At 38.7% G+C, this 20,489-nt stretch overlaps 2 protein-coding genes across 4 annotated transcripts in view; both read left to right on the top strand.

The window, feature by feature from the left end:
• The window catches only part of LOC100179425 (transmembrane and coiled-coil domains protein 1-like), a 14,072-nt gene extending 1,971 nt beyond the window's left edge, over positions 1–12,101 (top strand). For 2 of the 3 annotated variants that reach the window (XM_026837763.1, XM_002127023.5), the window contains exons 2-15: positions 717–883; positions 1,196–1,300; positions 2,284–2,354; positions 2,657–2,729; positions 6,154–6,253; positions 6,504–6,603; positions 7,728–7,875; positions 9,211–9,375; positions 9,597–9,720; positions 10,033–10,244; positions 10,403–10,512; positions 10,860–10,995; positions 11,144–11,344; positions 11,562–12,101. In XM_026837763.1, coding sequence (XP_026693564.1) covers positions 717–883; positions 1,196–1,300; positions 2,284–2,354; positions 2,657–2,729; positions 6,154–6,253; positions 6,504–6,603; positions 7,728–7,875; positions 9,211–9,375; positions 9,597–9,720; positions 10,033–10,244; positions 10,403–10,512; positions 10,860–10,995; positions 11,144–11,344; positions 11,562–11,663 — 1,814 coding nt within the window. In that variant the 3' untranslated portion in view covers positions 11,664–12,101. Of the gene's footprint in view, positions 1–716; positions 884–1,195; positions 1,301–2,283; positions 2,355–2,656; positions 2,730–4,117; positions 4,918–6,153; positions 6,254–6,503; positions 6,604–7,727; positions 7,876–9,210; positions 9,376–9,596; positions 9,721–10,032; positions 10,245–10,402; positions 10,513–10,859; positions 10,996–11,143; positions 11,345–11,561 lie in introns of those variants that run through there. The other variant, XM_018817855.2, reaches the window with a different exon arrangement.
• Positions 12,102–12,593: 492 nt separating this feature from the next.
• Positions 12,594–20,489, top strand: part of LOC100175652 (rotatin) — a 10,041-nt gene continuing 2,145 nt past the window's right edge. Inside the window, exons 1-18 of the mRNA XM_018816750.2 lie at positions 12,594–12,778; positions 13,017–13,204; positions 13,456–13,654; positions 13,956–14,041; positions 14,321–14,563; positions 14,813–14,951; positions 15,235–15,418; positions 15,626–15,833; positions 16,135–16,221; positions 16,454–16,645; positions 16,777–16,983; positions 17,238–17,382; positions 17,685–17,853; positions 18,129–18,312; positions 18,643–18,820; positions 19,185–19,759; positions 19,872–20,058; positions 20,414–20,487. Coding sequence (XP_018672295.1) covers positions 12,724–12,778; positions 13,017–13,204; positions 13,456–13,654; positions 13,956–14,041; positions 14,321–14,563; positions 14,813–14,951; positions 15,235–15,418; positions 15,626–15,833; positions 16,135–16,221; positions 16,454–16,645; positions 16,777–16,983; positions 17,238–17,382; positions 17,685–17,853; positions 18,129–18,312; positions 18,643–18,820; positions 19,185–19,759; positions 19,872–20,058; positions 20,414–20,487 — 3,300 coding nt within the window. The 5' untranslated portion in view covers positions 12,594–12,723. The remainder of the gene's footprint in view (positions 12,779–13,016; positions 13,205–13,455; positions 13,655–13,955; positions 14,042–14,320; positions 14,564–14,812; positions 14,952–15,234; positions 15,419–15,625; positions 15,834–16,134; positions 16,222–16,453; positions 16,646–16,776; positions 16,984–17,237; positions 17,383–17,684; positions 17,854–18,128; positions 18,313–18,642; positions 18,821–19,184; positions 19,760–19,871; positions 20,059–20,413; positions 20,488–20,489) is intronic.

Consider the following 20,489-nt stretch of genomic DNA (forward strand, 5'->3'; position numbering starts at 1 on the left):
CACCTGTGTTATAATGACTGTCGTTGCCCCACCACACAAGGGTAAATAAGTTATATACGTGGTAACTTGTAAGCAAGCATGAGGTGTATGAAACAGAACACCCGTGTTATAACAACTGTTGTTGTCCCGCCATGCGAAGACAAATAAGTTACATACGTGGTAACTCGTAAGCGGGCACGAGGTGTATGAAAAAGAACACCCGTGTTATAATGACTTTCGTTGCCCCGCCATGCGAAGACAAATAAGTTACATTCGTACATTCAGTCTGCTTATTGTCCACAGTATTGTTGCATCGATGTTAATTAAGTCATTGTGGAATACCTGTAATCACCAAACCTGGGGTGGCAGGGTGGGCGAGCATACCCCCAATTTTCTGCACCGCATTAAATAGTAAACATTACAACCAATAAGATTTGTTTTACAGGATTGTGTGTCTAACTATTCCCTGCCTCCCCTGTGCTATAACGCCAAACTTTAATTACATCCTGTTGGTTTTAACAAATGTAATAATTTTTGACATTTTCTTTATTTTTCCACTTTTATTAAAACCGTAATCTCAACATAGACTTGTAACAAACCAATCATTTGTAAAAATGATTTTCTTTGATGTTCACATTTCATTGTAATGCAACAGAGCCTATTGTTATGTCATGATGCTTATTGTGAATGCTTGGTTAGCCATGCGTGACAGGTTTTTATGAACGTTACTTTTGCAGTGAAACAGAATAAAACCCAACATTCAAATATAAAGAGTATTTTCCAACGTGGTTTTAAAAGTAAGTCAGCTGGTTCTGGGTTGGAATGTGACCCCGTGGAATTACAACGCGTGTCATTTGCTACGTCAATCGATCAATTACCTGAAAGACCCTCAGCGTTTAAACAGGTGAGTTTAAAGTTGTTCTTCTGGTGGGAAGGGGTAACATTAGGGGTCAAATTGTCAATCCAACTTTTAAAACTGGGGTGACATTTTGTGCTGAGCACCCCAGTTTTAAGCTCAAAATGGTTTTTACCCTGCTGTTAGGTGTCTCTACAAACAAGCAAAGCCGAAGTATATTGCATTCACCACATTAATCAATGAGGTTCACTCTACACAGACCACATAAGGAATATAATAATTGATCTAACACACCGTGTTCTATGATACGTATCAATTGATCCCTCATGAATCAATGAACAATAACTCCACATCATTCAGGTCCTGAGGCAAATTGGCACGTCCCGTAATAATCTTGGTGGAAACAAAATGAAACGAGTCCACAGTTTCAAGAAGTTATCAAAAGATCGAAGCAATTCACCCCAGGTGTGTAATAATTGTGTTAAGGTATACAACATGGGGTTTCTGAAGAGTTTTAATACAAACATATTAACCCAAACGTTGACTTTGGTTGTATTCAGTTTGGTTAAAATTTGAACTCGACCTAACTGAAGATGGTTTTCGTTTTTCAAACATAACTTTTAAAATGAAAACCATTTGGTCATATTATATATTGGCTGTTTTCTATCATGTCTGTATGGAGTAATTATATATATTACATGCGTTCATTGTGTTTGTGATGTCATAATATATTCATTGTTGACAGAAGTATAACAATGGTTAATGTTCAAACAATACCCAATGTTTGTCATTGAACAAATTGTTGCGTCAAACTAACTTAGCGTTATGAAAATATTATTTTACTTTTTTTAAAGTTAAATGAATTTAAAACATTGATGGATAAATAAGTTTATCTTTTTAAATCTGTTTGTTAAATACGCAGCAAACAAAGGATTAACTCGAAATAGAATTTAAATTAAATATTCTAATCCACTTCTAAAAATAATTTTAATCTTTGTTTAAAATCTACTTAATTTATTATAATCAATATAGCATGGATTATACCACGGAGTTTGTTTATATTTAGCTTCTTTGTATTACACTTGCAACGGTATTGGATGATGCTATGGCACGACACTAAACAACAATTCTTTAACCCAGTGGTCACTAATGGGTTGTCGAAATTATCAGCCATACATAAAAAAACACCCACAAAGTTACATACGTGGTAATTCATAAGCAGGCACGGGGTGTATGAAACAGAACACCCGTGTTATAACGACTGTCGTTGCCCCGCCATGCGAGGATAAATAAGTTACATACGTGGTAACTGGTAAGCTGGCACGAGGTGTATGAAACAGAACACCTGTGTTATAACGACTGTCGTTGCCCGCCATGCGGAAATAAATGATGGTTTAAATTTTAATATTCCAAAGTATGTTTAAAAATTAGTTATCCCAACATTCCAGGGTCGATTATCGGTGACGAGTACGTCATCATCCGCTCCCAACAACTTGGAGGTAAACCCTACACGACCTAGGTAAGTTGTTCAAACATTATTTAGGGTGAAATATATTTTATCGCAACCACATGTGTAAAAGGTGTATATTTACCTTGCTGACATGAGGTCGGGAAGATTCTTCACCCCTCCCCCCCCAGGTGCATGAATGGTGCAGCCATATTTGCTTTCTTGGGGGGGACACCAATATAATGATGTTAAACAATTACTAAAAACAAAATATTTGATTGAAAATGATCTGCAACCATAAGCCCCTGTGTTAGTGTGTGTGGAACCAAACCTTAGGATCCCAGGTTCAAGTCTCACCTGGGTAACTTGTTCAGATCATCATCAAGTTCATCCTTCACGCCAACATCCGATGTCAAACCTTTGAATTTCAACGATGATTTATCTTTGGTAAGTTATGTGTGTTGGAGAGTCATGTATAATGTTGCCTGGTGAGTTGTCTTATGTGTGTTGCTGGGGTCCAACCTGGGGGGTTGGGGTCTGTTATGCAATACTGACTTTTACACGATAATCAAGTTATGCCAGCATAAAATAAGCAAGGGTAAGTCCCTACAGTGAGGGAGACTAGGGTGTTTGGGGGGTTCCCCATTACCCCAACACCCTTATTAAGTTATGTTGTGTTGAAAGTTTTTTAATCTTTATTGTTTTACCTTTATACAAACTTTGTATACTACACCATGTCAGCCTATTGATTATATCCAACATAGTTAAGTATATTGTGTCTTGTTTATGAAAAAATGAAAGTAAATTTATCGGTCAGCAGGTGGAGCTAGAGATCTATATTAAACAAATATAAAAATAATCCTTTATAATTATGGTGGTGTATTTCTGATGATTCATGGTTTCATTTATTGCTGATTCATGTGTATAGTGATGTCATAATATATATTAATATGAATGAAAGGAAATGATGGCAGATGGTAGAATAGCTTATGCGTGTAGTGCTGGTAATGCATTGGGGTGGGTGTAATGTACAGGCACTGTAGTGTATGAGGTGTATGCCCATGTACATTATAAAGGTTAAACTATAGATATATAGAGAAGTTATATGTGGTGTATGTAGCGGTTTTGTATGCAAAGAATGTTATATTTAGTAAATTGTTTTAATTAAACTTTAACACCCGAGTGCGAGTTCACGAGTTGTTGGTTGCAGCATCCACACTTTGTAACTGATGTTATTTCCCACACTCAGGGTCTTATTTATAGTGTGTTTTAATGAAATTCGTTCTGCTGCCAATTTCCTTCTTTTCGTTGTTTTAATTAAATTGATCTTCGGTATCGTATTCAAAGTTAGGTTGGGGAGTTTATAAGGTTTGCTTCAAGAAAGTTGATGATTACAACTATGTTGATTTGTTTGCAAGTAACGATTTGTTCATCAATTATTCATGATAATTGTGGAGGTTTGCGGTGGGGAAGTAGTCAGTATATCATGCAACTATCTACATGTGTTGTGTGGTGGGTTAATAATGTAGCATTGCTGATATGCAGGTTTATTATAGACAGAATATTGATTACGGATTACTTGATAGTCTGGATTATGGATTAAAGGTTTTCTGCGTAGTTTTACCCCTAACGTGTTTAAACAACTGCCGTTTTGTTTCCAATTTCCTTTTTATTCATTGCTTTAATCTTCTGTACTTTATTGAAGATATTTATAAACTATTATATAATTATGTTAAGTTTATGTAAGTGATCATCAGCCACGATAGCTTGCTTGGTTGATGTTGCCTCGATTGTTACGCAACGCATGACTTCCTGCTACGTCCACTTGATGCGTATGTTGCCATCATCTAATATTACTTACAGTATTTTACTGTGGGTAATGGTTGTCATTATAGAGGTTGCATTTGTCGTGGTTTTGTTTTCAAGAAAAGATATAAAGTTAGGAGCTGCTGTTATGGTAAAAACAAGTCAAGTATTGTAGAAACAGCATTAGAATATAATAAGTTGAGTTAAATTTGTTTGTGTTTTGACAGACAGGTTAAATATAACAATATTCTTTGCTTTACTCTACATTGTAGTTGTGTTTAAGCAACCCAGGTTTAAAATAAGGATCTTTATTTAAACAATGGAACAAGTTGATGTTGACGACATAGAGGAGCACGATGGTGAGGTGATTGTAGATGCAGCCGAACCAATCAACAGGGAACACAAATCCTCATTCCTACCAAAGTCTGTCCTTCAACTTACCAAGTTTAATCGAGCGAAAGTTGCCGACACATCGTCAACAACGAGTACATCGGCCCCACAAACCCCCACAGATGGTGATGTCACAAACCCCATGGATGACTCGCATGCAACCCTTGGTGTGGAGAAGGAAATCAACTCAGTCGTTCGATCGCGGTCGCTAGAAAATTATTATCGCGAACAATTAGATCGAAACGATCACAAGAAGTCGTTCAAAGCTCGGTTGTTCGGGAGCACCACAGCCCTACCTACCATATCCGCCCCGAGCTTTTTGAGAAGGAGGAATGTTCATGATGAATGCGATGAAGGGGGAGGCTTGAAGTTGAATAAGAGGAAGCAACGGATGAAGGGAGATGTGACAGCGGATGTGGAGTTTATGTGGCAGCCATCGGTAACGAGGGAGGGTTATGTGGCAACCATCGGCATCGGGGGGGGTGGTGTTATGTTTTGCATGGGTGGGGTCTTGAGGTGCAGAGGCGGAAGGTCCCACATCTAGACCCCACTGAAGCAGTTTATAGACATTCAATAATAGAGATTATATTCTATAAGGGTGAGGTCTTCAGTGAGGCACGCCTGAAAGGGCAACAGTTGCTTAACACCCTGGTAGTTAATGCTGGTTATTCGTGTCAAAGTTTCAGGTTTTTAGTTCAAATTCTTCATGTGTGCCTGAAAGGGCAACAGTTGCTTAACACCCTGGTAGTTAATGCTGGTTATTCGTGTCAAAGTTTCAGGTTTTTAGTTCAAATTCTTCATGTAACAAAATACAACAAAGGTTCCATTTATGTTGCAAACAATGGCCCCTTATTTTGTCATTATCTTTATTGTTACATCATAAACTTAACTGTGAGGATAAAAATATTAAATTAATGTTGGTTGGGCTGTAAAACATAGGCATGTTATGGTTGTGCCTTCTATTGGGCTGGTGGTTGTAGTGGTTCGTTGCAACAATAGGTTCAAGTGGAGGCTCGTTGGTTCATTGTCCCAAACTTAAGTTGAGCGTTTCAACCTTAAGTTGATATGGAAGAGTTTTTTGGTGTAGTTCGTTAATGTGGGTTGGTGTGTTTGGATTGTTGTTGTAGAGGTTGCATTGTCGTGGTTTGTATTCAAGAAAAGATATAAAGTTAGGAGCAGCTTCTCTCGTAAAAACAAGTCAAGTATTGTAGAAACAGCATTAGAATATAAAAGGTTGAGTTAAGCTTGTTTGTGTTTTGACTTTATCTATTCTATATGGGTGAAGTCCTACAGTGAGGCATGTCATGGGACCTGGGATTTAAACCAGAGTTGGCCCATTACCCCAACATTGTATATGCACATTCTATTCTATATGAGTGAGGTCCTACAGTAAGGCATGTCATGAGACCTGGGGTTTAAGCCAGAGTTGGCCCATTACCCCAACATTGTATATGCACATTCTATTCTATATGGGTGAGGTCCTACAGTGAGGCATGCCATGGGACCTGGGATTTAGACCAGAGTTGGCTCATTACCCCAACATTGTATATGCACATTCTATTCTATATGAGTGAGGTCCTACAGTGAGGCATGCTATGGGAGTCGGGACCTGGGATTTAGACCTAACACAAGTGATTGTTACATCACACAAGTTGATTATCACCTAATATTCCAGACGACCCGGGAGCCGAGGTCGAGCATGGACAGCGTGCATCAGGCAAAAACAAACGAAATCCAACCGATTGTTGCCCCATTATTGATGACAACTGCTTCAGGTGCCATTGGTGTATAACACAAGTGTTATAATGTAATAATGTATGTAACTTATTTATCCTCGCATGGCAGGGCAGCGACAGTCGTTATAACACAGGTGTTCTGTTTGATATACCTCGTGCCTGCTTATAAGTTACGACGTATGTAACTTGTTTATCCTTGTGGCTTCTGGCTGACCACACGCATAGTCGCACGGTACACCCACCCACCACATAAAGCAACACACAAGTATTAAACCTCCCAATGTTCCAGATGTATCGTACGACGCAGTAGATGGGTCACCCGGTGTTAGCGAGGCGCAACGTAACAGACAACTTGTCGAACATATTCAACAAAAAATATTAAAGATCAGGTGAAACATAATGTATTGGTGTATCTTGTTGCATGTACAGGATGCATGACATTACGCAATACGTCGCGTCATGTAATGAGTAGGTGACGACCTGTCAATCAAATGACTAATACATTCCATCTGTTTGTATAAGTCATATATTATCATGCGTAATGTTGTACATTCATAGATAACATAATTTCTAGTAAAATCTGGGCTAACATGAATGACATTGTTAAAATACAGTTACACTCATAGTCGTCAAACATAGGGAACCTCATTGATTAATGTGGTGAATGCAATATATTTGGCTCTGCTTGTTTGCATAGACACTTAACAGTAGGGTTAAAGCTATTATAGGCTTAAAAGTGAGGTGCTAAAACATGTCACTTTTGTTATAAGAGTTGGGGTAACAAGTCACCCTAGTTACCCCTAATGTTACGCCTATAATTGCATTAATATATATTATTATATAGGCTTATTATATTGTTATATCAACACTGCTTATTTTAAACATTGCAAACAAACTGTAATATTAACACTTTCGGCGCCAATCTACGTATATATACGTTTTTTTATTGTTACGAGTGCCGCGTTGCGTTTAAACTAATAGTAAACCACGTATATATATGTGCGCTCGATCTAGGCTGCATTGAGACTAAATGCGAACGTCTGCTTTGAGATTATGTTATTTTTGACCAATTAGCTTGTGATCCTGCGATCAGCTGTTTCTGATGATTTCAGGTATATTTTACGCAATATTACTAGTTTACAATGTTTTCACTGCTGCCATTGCTGGAATAATTACGGATAATGGTTGAAACTTCAAAGTTTGATAGTCTGATCATTACAATTATGATGTTGTGAAGTTTTGTTTTGTCCAATACTTATTCTTCCAGCTGATTCCTGTTGCTTACTGTTGTATAATTCGCGACTTTCAATTGTAATTCATGGCTTATTTAAAATTTAATGAAATCCAAAATTCGTGCGGCACCCAGTGTCCGATTGTTCAAATTAGTGCGGCGCCAAAAGTGTTAATCAATTTATTCGCCATTTGTTCCACATTTTGAGTAGGGTCCGTATATAATACATGATAACATGATATATACCATTCAACATATTATAATACATTGTCCCCACTTTAGTGAAGCCATCAAACTTGAGCAATCCACGCGCGATGAAAACGTGGGCGATTATTTAAAGTTGGCTGGCAATGCTGATAAACAACAAGTAGCGAGGATAAAAAGTGTCTTCGAGAAAAAGAATCAAAAATCCAACGCAGCCATAGCACAGGTAAGTGGTTTAATGTTGTTTCTATGTTGAGCTCTTGCGTCTTTGTTCAGCTTTTGTTTCCATTAAAAGTTTAACTTGAAAATAATTTAACATAAATGGCTCGTTGATTGTCTGCTAGGTGTAACGACCACGCTTATTTTCTATTTTTCTTCCAATTGAATTTCTTTAATATGTTTTGAACTAAAAATAAAGCCATCTTCACTGATGTTAGAATTTAAAATATTTATATTAAGACTGAAAAAATATGTTATGAACCCAAAAAACCCAAACATTTTGCAAAGAATAATCAATATAATGTGGAAACTGTATAATGATCGTAACGTTGCATCATATACAATGGACCTGCAATAAGTGTCTTATAATCCTGGTAATAATGCAAGCAATTCATGTATTGATTGTTGCGGTTCAATACTGTGTACCTGTGTTGGTTGTGTTAGTTGTTGTAGGAAGGTAGTCTTGCATGCATATGGATGTATCTGCATGTTGTTAGTTGGATAGTTCCTGGTATATTATAATTCATTGGTAAAGATTGTTTTAAATATTACATGTATATAGTTTGTTCCTGGTTATCTTTAGTAGGTTGGTAAATAAGTTCAAATGCACATGTTATAGATTGGACTTGTATAAATGTGTCCGCATATTATTAGATAATTCATGTATTATGTTAGCTTGTCTATATTATGAGTCATAATACGTTATATTTACGTCATAACATGTTCTTTAAGAAAAAGAATGATATTTGTGATGATTTGTTAGTTTATATGATATCCATGACATAGTTATGTTTATATGATATCTATGATGTAGTTATGTTTATATGATAACTATGATGGTCGATGAACCACGAAGGAAAAGTTTACGCTCAAGCACGACCGAGAAATTGGTTCGTTGGCGTTTGTTCTTGTTTTGGTCAAGTCCGTTATTATATTTGAGATTGTCTTGATATATCTGGAGAATGTAATGAATTGTCTTTTTATTACATCAGCGATATAGAAATTCATCACTAAAGTTGTTTTCATTACATTATATGATTGGCTTGCTGTAATAATATGTTTGTTTTCAATTTAAGCCAGGGTAAAGTTTCTGTGTTGCCATGGAAATGTTATTTTAAGCGGGTATTGTTTGCATAGAGTAGCGAAGCTTGGAAATTTATTGGAGATGACGTAAGGCAATAAACTGTCAAAAGTTCGTTTCAGTCCTAATAATATAATAAGCCTATTAAATCAAGGCTTGGACAGCAACCATTGTGGGCGTATGTGTTCTTGTGCAGAACACTAAACACTAAATAATCCATACACACTTGATAAATTAAACCCACCATGTTTCATTGTTTAGCTAAAGAAGAAGTTCGACACGTACCATCGTAGATTGCGCGAGATCGAATCAAGCGGGGCCGTGGGTCGTCAGAGTAAATCGTTACGGGATGTCGGGGCAAACTTACGTGACTTCTCGGGTGGGGTGGTGGATAGTGTGAAGGGGGGGCTGTCGGGGTTGCAACAGGTGGGGGGTGTGTGTTTATCAATATCTTATGTGCTTATAATTAATGTATATAGTATGTTTTAGTTAATAATTTCTGTGGTTTTCTTATGTTTAATTCAATCTATTATGTCAATTAAACCCGACATACAAAGCAGTTAAATTTAAACCCCTTAAAGTTTGCCACCTTTTGGCCACTAAAGTTTCCATAGGGTTTGTTTCATACTTACAACATACAATCTTAGGCAACGCAGAATGCTGCTGGAGCGATCGCTTCCAAACCCAAGGACCTCGCTTCGAAGTTGAAGAATAAATTTGGAAGCGCGGATAATTTATCCTCGTTAAAATATGAGGAGGGTGGTTTGGAAGGTGGGTAATATTGGGTGTGGGGTCGCTTAGCCCATGCTTTGTGAAAACATCAGAAAAACTTTGAAATGTTTGATTCTACACGTAGCAGTTCAAGTATTATAAAGTTTACCTGGTAGCAACACCTATACATAATATTCCACATAAACAATAACATGGCTCTCAAGTAAACTGTGTACGCTGTATTATAGACCAACTATGCAATCAGTGGGCCACTAATTCTTGTGTGTTTGTTTCTCACATTAGACCATTGCTAATATATAAGCAAGGCTTGGTAGTTATGAGCATATCCAACATAACACTCCACTCCACCAGACACTTCACTAGACTACCGTTACACGAGCGCAGACGACGTTAGTTCCACTTCCTCCATTGATATCGGGCTGTCAATCAACCACGACGAGCATGTTGTGCATAACTCTATATTATCGGGACCCGACAGCCCACATAGTGGATTAAGGAGAGTCGACCCACAATATATGCAAGCCATCATCAACCAAGTAGCTGGAGTGAAGTCAGATCTTGTGGTGAGTACATCATGTATATACGTTGGTGAATTTGGATGCGTTTACAACGCAGTATAGAGGAAGAAGTTGTTTAACCTTTGTCATGCAATATTGATAAGTTTGCTGTAGTTAGCGTAATAAAAATTATAAACATATCAACACGCATATATATTACACAGAGCACCCAGGTGGCTCACCAGCAGTTTGAGGTGGAGTGGGAAGATTGGAAACGATTGGAACAAAATACGATCGACCTTCTTACAAGGTCGCTACAAGAGGAAAGATTCAGGTGTGTGTGATGTCATCATGGTGGGTGTGATGTCATCGTGGTGGGTGTGATGTCATCGTGGTGGGTGTGATGTCATCGTGGTGTGTGTGATGTCATCATGGTGGGTGTGATGTCATCATGATGGGTGTGATGTCGTCGTGGTGGGTGAGATGTCATCGGGGTGTGTGTGATGTCATAATAGTGGGTGGCACAATGGTTAAAGTGACAACTTGTTAACAAGAGGTTAATGTTGGAAGATTGGAACTGCTTGGCGTATGTTTCCTTGGGCAAGATGGTGGTGTAAATTGTCAGCCATTCATAAAAACACGTGTTATGTCATGTACGTAACCCCCCACACACACACACAGATGCGAGCGATTAGAGGTTCAATTAAACGACTTGACTGAACTCCACCAACGTGAAGTTACCAACCTTAAACAGGAGTTGTTTAGTATGGAGGAGAAAGTGGAGTATCATGCTAGTGAGAGAGCAAGGGATATGCAGGTGAGTGGGTGGGATCGCATATATATGTGTGTTGGAGGTATGAGGCTACACGCATTGTTATATTCACATTTGTTGAAGATCATTTTGTATATTATACACCACCATAATTAATCAATGAGGTTCCCATGTTTGATGTATTCTCCCCCAGGAAGCGATAGAAAGTTGCCAAACCAGGTTGGCGAAAATGGAACTCCAGCAACAACAATTGGTATCAGTTGATGGATTGGAGAACGCTACAGCTCGAGCTTTATTGGGAAAGCTGATTAATTTGTTGTTGTCAGTGATGGCTGTGTTGTTGGTGCTAGTGTCAACTGTTTCAGGGTTGCTTAAACCACTCACCAAGTCCCCGGTGAGTCCCTACTTTCTGCCAGACTGATCTATTTATGATTTGTATCGAGATTTCTTTGTTTAAAGAGACGTAACAGTAGGGTAGAAGTACTTTATGTTTAAACTGAGTTGCTATCTCTAATGTTAAGCCTGTGCTGCATTGATGGTTACATGTGTAGCCAAGTATACCTCATATACACATGTACATGCCACCTATTTATAAAACCTCCCCACCCCAGGTACGCGTCATATCAACTGTGGTAGTCATCATCTCAATTATCATCGCTTATAAAACCTGGGATACGATACCTATGATGTCATCGATGATGTCATCAAGATAACAAGAGCTCCTCTAGTGTTGGAACTCCATGCACTCGTCAAGCGGCGTAGATTAATTCATCATAATTCAAACAACATCCACATAATATTAGGGATGGCTCTTCTTGGTGAAAATGGGGTTTTGTGAAAATTATTCCCTGATGAGGTCTTGCTGTACGGCAGATGAAACGTTGGTGCAATTATGTTAAGGTTTTTACCAGAAGAGTTATTTCATCCATCATGCCTGGTAGTAACAGCAGCTAAACATTCAACATAACATAGCAGTAACTTTACTAACTGTGTGCGCTGTATAACAGACCAGCCATATTTTACTTTATTAACACTGTGACCATGTGGCTATTTTAAATTTGCAATTGACAAAGTGCAAATCACGTATTACTAGTGATTGAGGTACTTGCCTGTAGTTATTGATGTCACTAATAAAGCAATTAAACTACCTATATGTTTGTGTGGTGTATTTAAGTTTGTAAGAATTAAGTGTAGATGTTGTTACATAACCAGACCAGACATAAACTGTTGTTGAGCCCTTATGGCTTATGGCAATATACACCATAATGTGGGTATACGTAGTCACACACACAAGTGTACAACTAGCCATTGGTGTTCGGCAAGTAAAACATATATAAGTTTATTGGTACAGCCATTCGTGTAGAAATACATTATTGTTTTGAATCTTTTTTTAAATTGTGCGGTGGCAGAGTGGACAGAGCGATATAAACCAGATATTATCTGATGCTCAATGATGAAATACATTCAAACCAAAGTCCGCCTCTTTACGGACTCTGCCTAAATAATGTAACAACTATTACACCGCCGTGTCATTACACACAAACGTTGTAATTAAGATTTTAAAATCAAAACACCAGCCAAATCGAAATATTGTCCCCTATTAAGATTCAGAACCACTCATGCCAATCAACCACGTGACTTACAGTTGTAAACACAAAATACGAAAATTTAATTTCGGTTGAAACGAAAATCTTGAACAAGTTTCGCTGGAATGCAGTTTGTTTCGTCAGTTTAGTTCGGAATTTGTTCAGATTTTGAAGGATTTAGTTTTTAATGATGGATTCTCCGTCTGGTACGCAAGGAATTGATCTGTTGTTCAAGAAATTAGGTAATTTTTAATAATAATAAAAACTTTATTTGTCTCTTTAAGACTTTAATTACAAGAGTAAAATGTAAAAAACACCTAAAATGAAATGACAGGAAATAACGACAAAATAATAGTTATTAAAACGCTTGCGGTTAAAATATGTTTACATTTAATTTGAAGAAAGAAACGTGGGCGGTTAATAGTTATGTTAAAGTATCCCCAAAACCAACATGTTTGAACTTATTGTTTGCATGGTCAGGCCACAATATTGTTGAAATTCGAAGTCGTGCGCTTGAAAGTATCGTGTTAAAGTTGGACCATGGACTTCTACACGAGGGTGATTTAGTGCAGGAGAAACAACTGATGGTCCGTTTGTTGGAGTGGTTCAACTTTGACCCATCCCCCCAACAATCGGTGGTGCTTCAACTATTGATAAGGTTGACGCAGGTGGGTGGGTTAATGTGGCCCTTATAAATTCTTATGGGTAAAATCATTTAGATCGGTTGGTAAAGAGATGCGTATCAGCAAGTAATATTAATTGTCATGTTTTTTCTGTATTTGGATACTCATAAACGGTAAAAAGTCTCTGCCGTGTTATTACATTTCCCTATTTTTGGTTTCAACATTTATTATAGAACAAACTTTATGTGTATTTATTCATGACTTTCCAATTTATAATATGATTTCTATGACCACAGCACACCTCAGCATGTGACGTGCTCGCCGCCATCGGAGGTCTCACTTTCTTATCCCGTCTCCGACCCAACCTTGACCCCGACACCAAGCCCCAGTGTGATGTCATAATAGACCGATTGTTACATGTCAGCGAGAAAGATTTATCGAAAGCAAGCAATGAGAATCGAAGATGTGTTTACGGGAGGGATGATCAAGATAATGGTGGGGGTTTGCAGTGGGGGATGTATTATATATATGATATCTGCATTTTAAAAGTGAAACAGCTTGCAAAGTGGTCGTTTTTAAACGAATATTTGTATTGGAGTGACTGTCGGCCGTTGTTGTCACATGTAGGTCTAAGATTGTTACAAAATATCTCTTTGTAATTATCATCATGAAAATCTACTTTTATATGAATATTATAATATTTATCCTCGTAAAAATCGTAAGTCAAGTGACGGAGCCACGTCAGTCGTTACCATGCATGTAACTTTGTGGGTGATTGTTTATTTAATTCCACCAGACCCCCATGATACCACCCCCCAAGTTGATTACCCACCGATGGATTACGGATATTTCACCCAACGATCGATCACCAATGATGGGAATGTAAGTTTTATATAACTTCAATAGTAAGTGCAGGGCCAACTTGGAAACTATCTGTTAAGCAGCATATCCTAATAATTTATATGCGGCAAAAGCATTACAAACTTTTACCAACATCTGAGGGAGTTGCTCATATGTTAAATGACAGACAATGTATTTTTAACTTGTTTGTGTTACTGCTGCTGCTTGCTTTAATTTGCCATGCTATTAATACTGGTGGTATAATATATATATATATTTGACTTATTTTATATTCGTATAAGTATATCTTTATCGTTGCAGCCGCCGACCCCCCCACTCCCCACCAACGAAGCATTGAGATCCATAGAAACCCCATGTTTGCGTTTCCCTGGATTTCTATGGCACACATTAACAGGAACGGACCGGCACGTGCTGACATCAACTTGCGCTTCTCTATGCTCACCAAGTCCACACCTCGTACGGAACGCGTGTGCCTTCCTACTCGATGTTATTTTCAGGGACTTCCCCGCCGAGATATTTCTACAAAGACCTTCGATAACTCAGGTGTGAAGTCGAACTTGTCTTAGTTGGTGACGTTATGTTTCTATGTGCTGTATGTCTGTATGGTTCGTTTCTATTCTATATTGCTGAAGTCCTTGTTTAGATTATGAGACCTGATTTGCCCTCAACAAAACTCTTCATATCTTTTAACACTTAATTTTAATATATTATATATTATTTATTCAATTATTATCATTTTTTGTGAAACAAGATATTTATTTATATGTATATAAGATGTTTATGTTGCTACAGACGCTGCTCACCCTTATAAGTGCGCGCCCCGGTGGTCAATTAATGACGAGTTCGTTGGAATGTTTGCGTGCGTTGGCCGAGGGTTTGGTATCGAGGCTGAATTTCTTTCAAGATCCCGACATGTATTGCCCTCGACAAGGTGGGGGTTGTAGGGGTAATGTTGGGGTTGTAGGGGTAATGTTGGGGTTGTAGGGGTAATGTTGGGGTTGTAGGGGTAACATGACTTTCCCACTACACAGCATATGTTCTTTAATATTTTTGGTGACTGCAATGAGCTCCAACTTTTGAAACAAGGGTGACATTTGTTTTACCACCTCAGTTTTAAACCTAAAACAGATTTTATAAGCTCAACTTTAACAATGTCGCCCCATATTTCACTTATTGATGTTAAAATATTTTCACCTTTGAGTTTTTGTTTGAAGGCCTTCCTTTTCACTGTGAGAGTCGTAACGGTAGCCAGGGGTCAAGGGTCAACGATAGCGAGGGGTCAAGGGTTGCCTCGTTGACAGGAAGTGACATCATATCTCGATCTGAGGCCGAGGGGTCAGTGAGAGTTGAGAGGATTGGGGGGGATGGGAGGGACCATCAATCTTCTTCATCTGGGAGGTGGGGTACACATTACTTGTATCGTATCTTGTGTTACCAAAGAAAAGGGAATTAGCAACAAACAACAGTCGTTAAAACACTCCAAAGACCAAAACTACTTGAGTAAAAGTGTCAAATAAAAGCTTGGCTGTTAAACGTATATGAAGGCCCATTACCCCAACTCACAATATATTTACTTGCTTTATTAATATTATATATCCCCCCCAGCACCTCCCACATGTCGCACAACAACAGCAGCAACAACTCACAAGGATTCAATAGCTTGGTTTGGGATTCAAGTATTGGGGACGATAATGATGTCGTTGCATTACAACGAACGCAACTTAATACGCCACAGTTTTGCATCGCTAGTTTGGAAGCCACACTGCCTTCATTGAAGACGGATAGCACGAGACTGGCGTTGAATATTATACAGGTGTTGTATATAATGAGGGCATATAGGTATATGTAGTTATAGCTTTTAAACATAGAAACCTCATTGAATAATGGAAAACAACAATGTATACGCTGTATTAGGGTGTTACACAATAATGTCACCCCTGTTTCAAAAGTTGGAGTGAAATGTCGCTTCAAGTCGCCTATAGTTAAGGTTGTGCTACATTGGTAGTAGGTAGTTATATGTACACCTTATGTATACATACATGTTTAAAGTATATAAGTACCCACATATACATATGTACCACATCCAGCCCACTAAACACCCAACCCCCCCACAGACAATATCTCCGCTTATTCAACTTCTCGGCAAAACTATTCGTGCCGATAAATTATGGATCGACGCGTCTAATGTTGCACAAAATATTGTGAGTATTATGTTTGGTGTTATAGAGCGTGTAGCACTCATATTGTTGAACGATCCAATGATAACAGAATGCACCAAGTATTACTAAATATACAGTAAACGAACATCGGTGTGCTGAAGTTAAATTTTGCCAACAATGAGCATCATCGGTTGAATTTACAAACTTATGTTCATAATTATTGTTATCACTTACCAATAGGCCAACCATACATACATTATAAACTTATCGACAGCAAAGCAAGTTGTGTGGATTACTTGAGACATTGGGAGATGTGTTGATGTATCACTACCATATGAGTGACAACACAACACAGTGGACGAACAAACAATGGTCGATACATGAAGGTCGTTCACATCGTGTTGTTTTCCAAACAATGGCTGGGTTTGTGGTGGACGTGCTGCAAGCTGTGGTACCTGTGGAACAGGTAGTTATTGTAGTGATGTCATTGATGATGTCATTGTGGTATCATGGTGATGTCATGAAGTTGTCATTGTAGTATCACGGTGATGTCATGATGATGTCATGATGATATCATCACTTATATAACTCCCCCAGGCAAACAAGGTGTTGAAGACAAGTTTATCGCAAGCATTATACGTGGTTGCAATCGACGAGTGCATGAGGCTGGGATACGATGAGGTCACAGATATAGCATTGGAATATTTAAAGGAAGCCAACCATGATAAATATGAAGTGGTTGAGAGGTTGAGGAAGGTGGTGGCTTCATTCACACACACCCACATGTTGCACCACCAATATAAGGTGGGTTTTTGGTTTCTTCAATGGTTTTTACACCCATAGCTATTAAAGGAGGGCGCCAATCGTATCACTGTTTACTTGTTTGCATAGAAAAAAAAAAATTGAAACATAACCAACCGAACTTATATTTTCCACACATAGTTTTTACTTAAAACGTGTTTTAACGACTATTGTTTTGATCTTTGCTATGGTAACTAAAGGCACCGATAAAAGTTTGTGTTATTACAACCTAACTAAGTTATTACAACCCCTCACAGGAGTTACAACAAGCAAGCGACATCAACCTTGAGTTGATCGAGATAATTGAAAGTAGTTTGCTTGGTTTAGACCACCGACCCCACCCTACGCATATAACGAGGGTGGTTCATGTTATTTCCAAGGTTTTCCATGATAATGGGACAGGTAAGTTGTGTGTTAGAAATAAATTGTTATACTTGGGTAGTAGTTCTATATGAGTGAGGTACTTGCTGGAGGAGATAGGGTTTAGGCCAGAGCCGCCCCATTATCACAACAGCCATATTTCTTTAATAGCCTATGCCTTGTAATAAATTCTAATAAATGAACATGTGGTGCACAGATATACTTGAATGGAATATACGTTTCCCATTTAAACATCAAAAACTTTTAAGTTTAATTTTTGTCGCTTCTACCACCCCTCCCGCTTGTAGAAATTGTTTTTAAGTCTTTGTTTATTGTTTCACCAGAAGACAAGATACGAACAACAAGCAAACAAATATTGCTACGTTTATTTGCACACCCATTGGTGCAAGTACGCAGATACACATATGAGGAATGTTTGAATATTACGCGGATTAGTGTGAATGTTACATCAGCTGCGGAACACCATGGTCATACACAAAGCTATGCATGCAGGTATTATGACATCATCAGTAATGACATCATAATAGTAGATGTTATTCAATAAATACCTCTTTTGATAAATAGCAACAATTTATTGCAGCTTTGTTACGTCTTTAGTTTTACGAGACTTCTTTAGAGCGTGACAACGCTGCTGTTGCTAACATGATACATGTATATCTTCATGTTGTCTCGCTGCTGTAATAAAATTAACAATTTTATTAAAAACTCTAATATTAAGTCATACCTGATGGCAACAATATATAATACAACATATGTTCCACTCACAGGTTCTTGTTGGACAGTGAAGTATTATACGAGGTATGCACGCATGGGTTGGCCGATACTTCACGTTTGGTATCTTACCCCGCACAAGAACTTATATCCGCGTTATTACACGGTCGTGTGTTGATGGGTGAAGGGGTGTGGGGGCAACTAAGGGGGGCGATGGATGGGGTGTTACCCGTTCTTCAGGTGGGTGGTTATATATTACAGGGCATGGTGTTGTAATATAGATGTGATGCCAACCCATTGTAATTGTGACAATCTACATAATAACATTGAGATGTTTAGATTATTGCGCCCTGTGCACCAACATAAATGTAACATTAGCGGTGTATGTGGCATTTCACCTGATCCTTTAAAAGGTGGGGTCATCATATATCTTAACACCACAGTCCTGCAAACAGCTTTTATGAGCGTAACTTTTGTTAGTAATATCACATTTTGTGGTACATTCCATAATTCTGCTGTATCAATAGTTATACATGTGTTATACTTGATACTTACACCCATACACCCCAGGCCTTCAGTGGTGAATCAGAGATTCTGTGCACCTCCATAACCACCTACATCGCCCAATCACATTCTAATGATACAAATGCATTGAAATCATGGGTTCGAGGGTTGATGTTGAAACATAGGGAGTCGAGGGGGGTCGCTGCAAACAAACTACAACGAATGTTTAATATCAAAATATCAGGTGTGTGTTTCAAACATGCTGTTTATGATAATATCTGTCGGTTGATTTTAACCATGTTTATTCTTATCATTCATGTTCAATACTTGGACAAGTAAACTGAATCCTAAATTGGTGCAACAACCTGTCCTGTTCGGCCTTGAGTTAATTAATGTTTAATATATAGTGGTAATTCATGTGATGTAAAATGGTGAAGAACCATCAAATTACACTCATGAACCCACCAATGCACGTCTGTATAACCTGCTTATTGTATTATGCATTAAGCTTGAGAGCCAGTGGTTTACAACTCTAACTCTACCTACCCATATAACACCTTACCATGCCCAGGTGATTATCATATATATATACCAACCCCTCCACCCAGGACTTACCGACCTCCTAATAATGGACACCCCCCTCTCCCTGATCCCACGTGATGAGTTGGATAGCTTCCGCATCCGTCGTTGTATCTTCCAGGAAGGTGCGGTTGTTCGTATGTTGTCCGTGTTCCGGTCATCGACCACTGAACCAACCACACGCATAGGAGCGTTGCGCCAACTTTCCACCATGCTCGAGGATCCAACCCTGCACCCCGCGTTTATACAACACAACGGTCTCGATTCAATCACTCATAAACTGAAACAACTATCCGCTGATGATGTCACAATCCTCATTGATGATGTCAGACCCGCTGTTAGCGCTTGCATCACGATCATGAAGTTGATCATGAGACATGATGCTGCTTCACGTGATAAGTTGTCTCATGATCATGGTATAATCATGAGGCTGATCCACTTAGCCAACCTTACCAGGCTAACCACAGCCATGATACACAACGTATGTGTGGTGTTGGCCATGCTTGTATTCCATGATGTGTTGAGGGAACATGTTCGAACACCCAACCAACCAATGCAAGTTGTTGAACTAAGTTTGCCGTCAGCTGTAGTTGCGAGATACCAGGTATGTATATGTTAGTGTAATATATATATATCGCATACAACTACACACACATACACACACATGTATACCACTCATAGACCAGGATAAACAAAACTATTCACCCCCCCCATAGATCCCCTTCCTGTGCCCGTCCCATCACACCGTAAGCATCCATCGTACTCTAACTCACCCCCCACCCACCATGCATGATGAGGTGGCAACAGGACCAGCGTCCTCGGCGTTGCGCATAGGATGGAACATAGCCGCACACGGGAACCACGTCCCAACCACTTGTAATCATGCCACTACTAATATGGATGGTGAGTTATCAATATTATTATAATGTAAAGGTACAACAATGGTTTGCACTGCTACCATTGTGAATGTCTTTATAGTCATACCAATATGGACACCCCCCTCTCCCTGGTCCCACGGGAATGTCTTTATAGTCATACCAACCGTTAATTATATTGTTTGTCAGCGGTTGTGCTTGTTCATCGCTGCTACTATTGTGGGCGTATGTGTCTTTGGGCAAGACACTTAACGTCAATTACTCCAACCCTGTGTCACTAATGGGTTGTTTGAGTTGTTGAATTAAACACCTGTGCTATAACGACTGCCGTTACCCAACCACAACCACCATTATGACATAACAATCATGTTCACCCACCATAGATGACAACACAATGGACTTTTGTCTCACTGAATCCGATCGAACAATGCTTGTATTCTCACACCCCGATACTGCTGC

This window comes from Ciona intestinalis, chromosome 1 (genome assembly GCF_000224145.3).
Source record: "Ciona intestinalis chromosome 1, KH, whole genome shotgun sequence".
Lineage (NCBI taxonomy): Eukaryota > Metazoa > Chordata > Ascidiacea > Phlebobranchia > Cionidae > Ciona > Ciona intestinalis.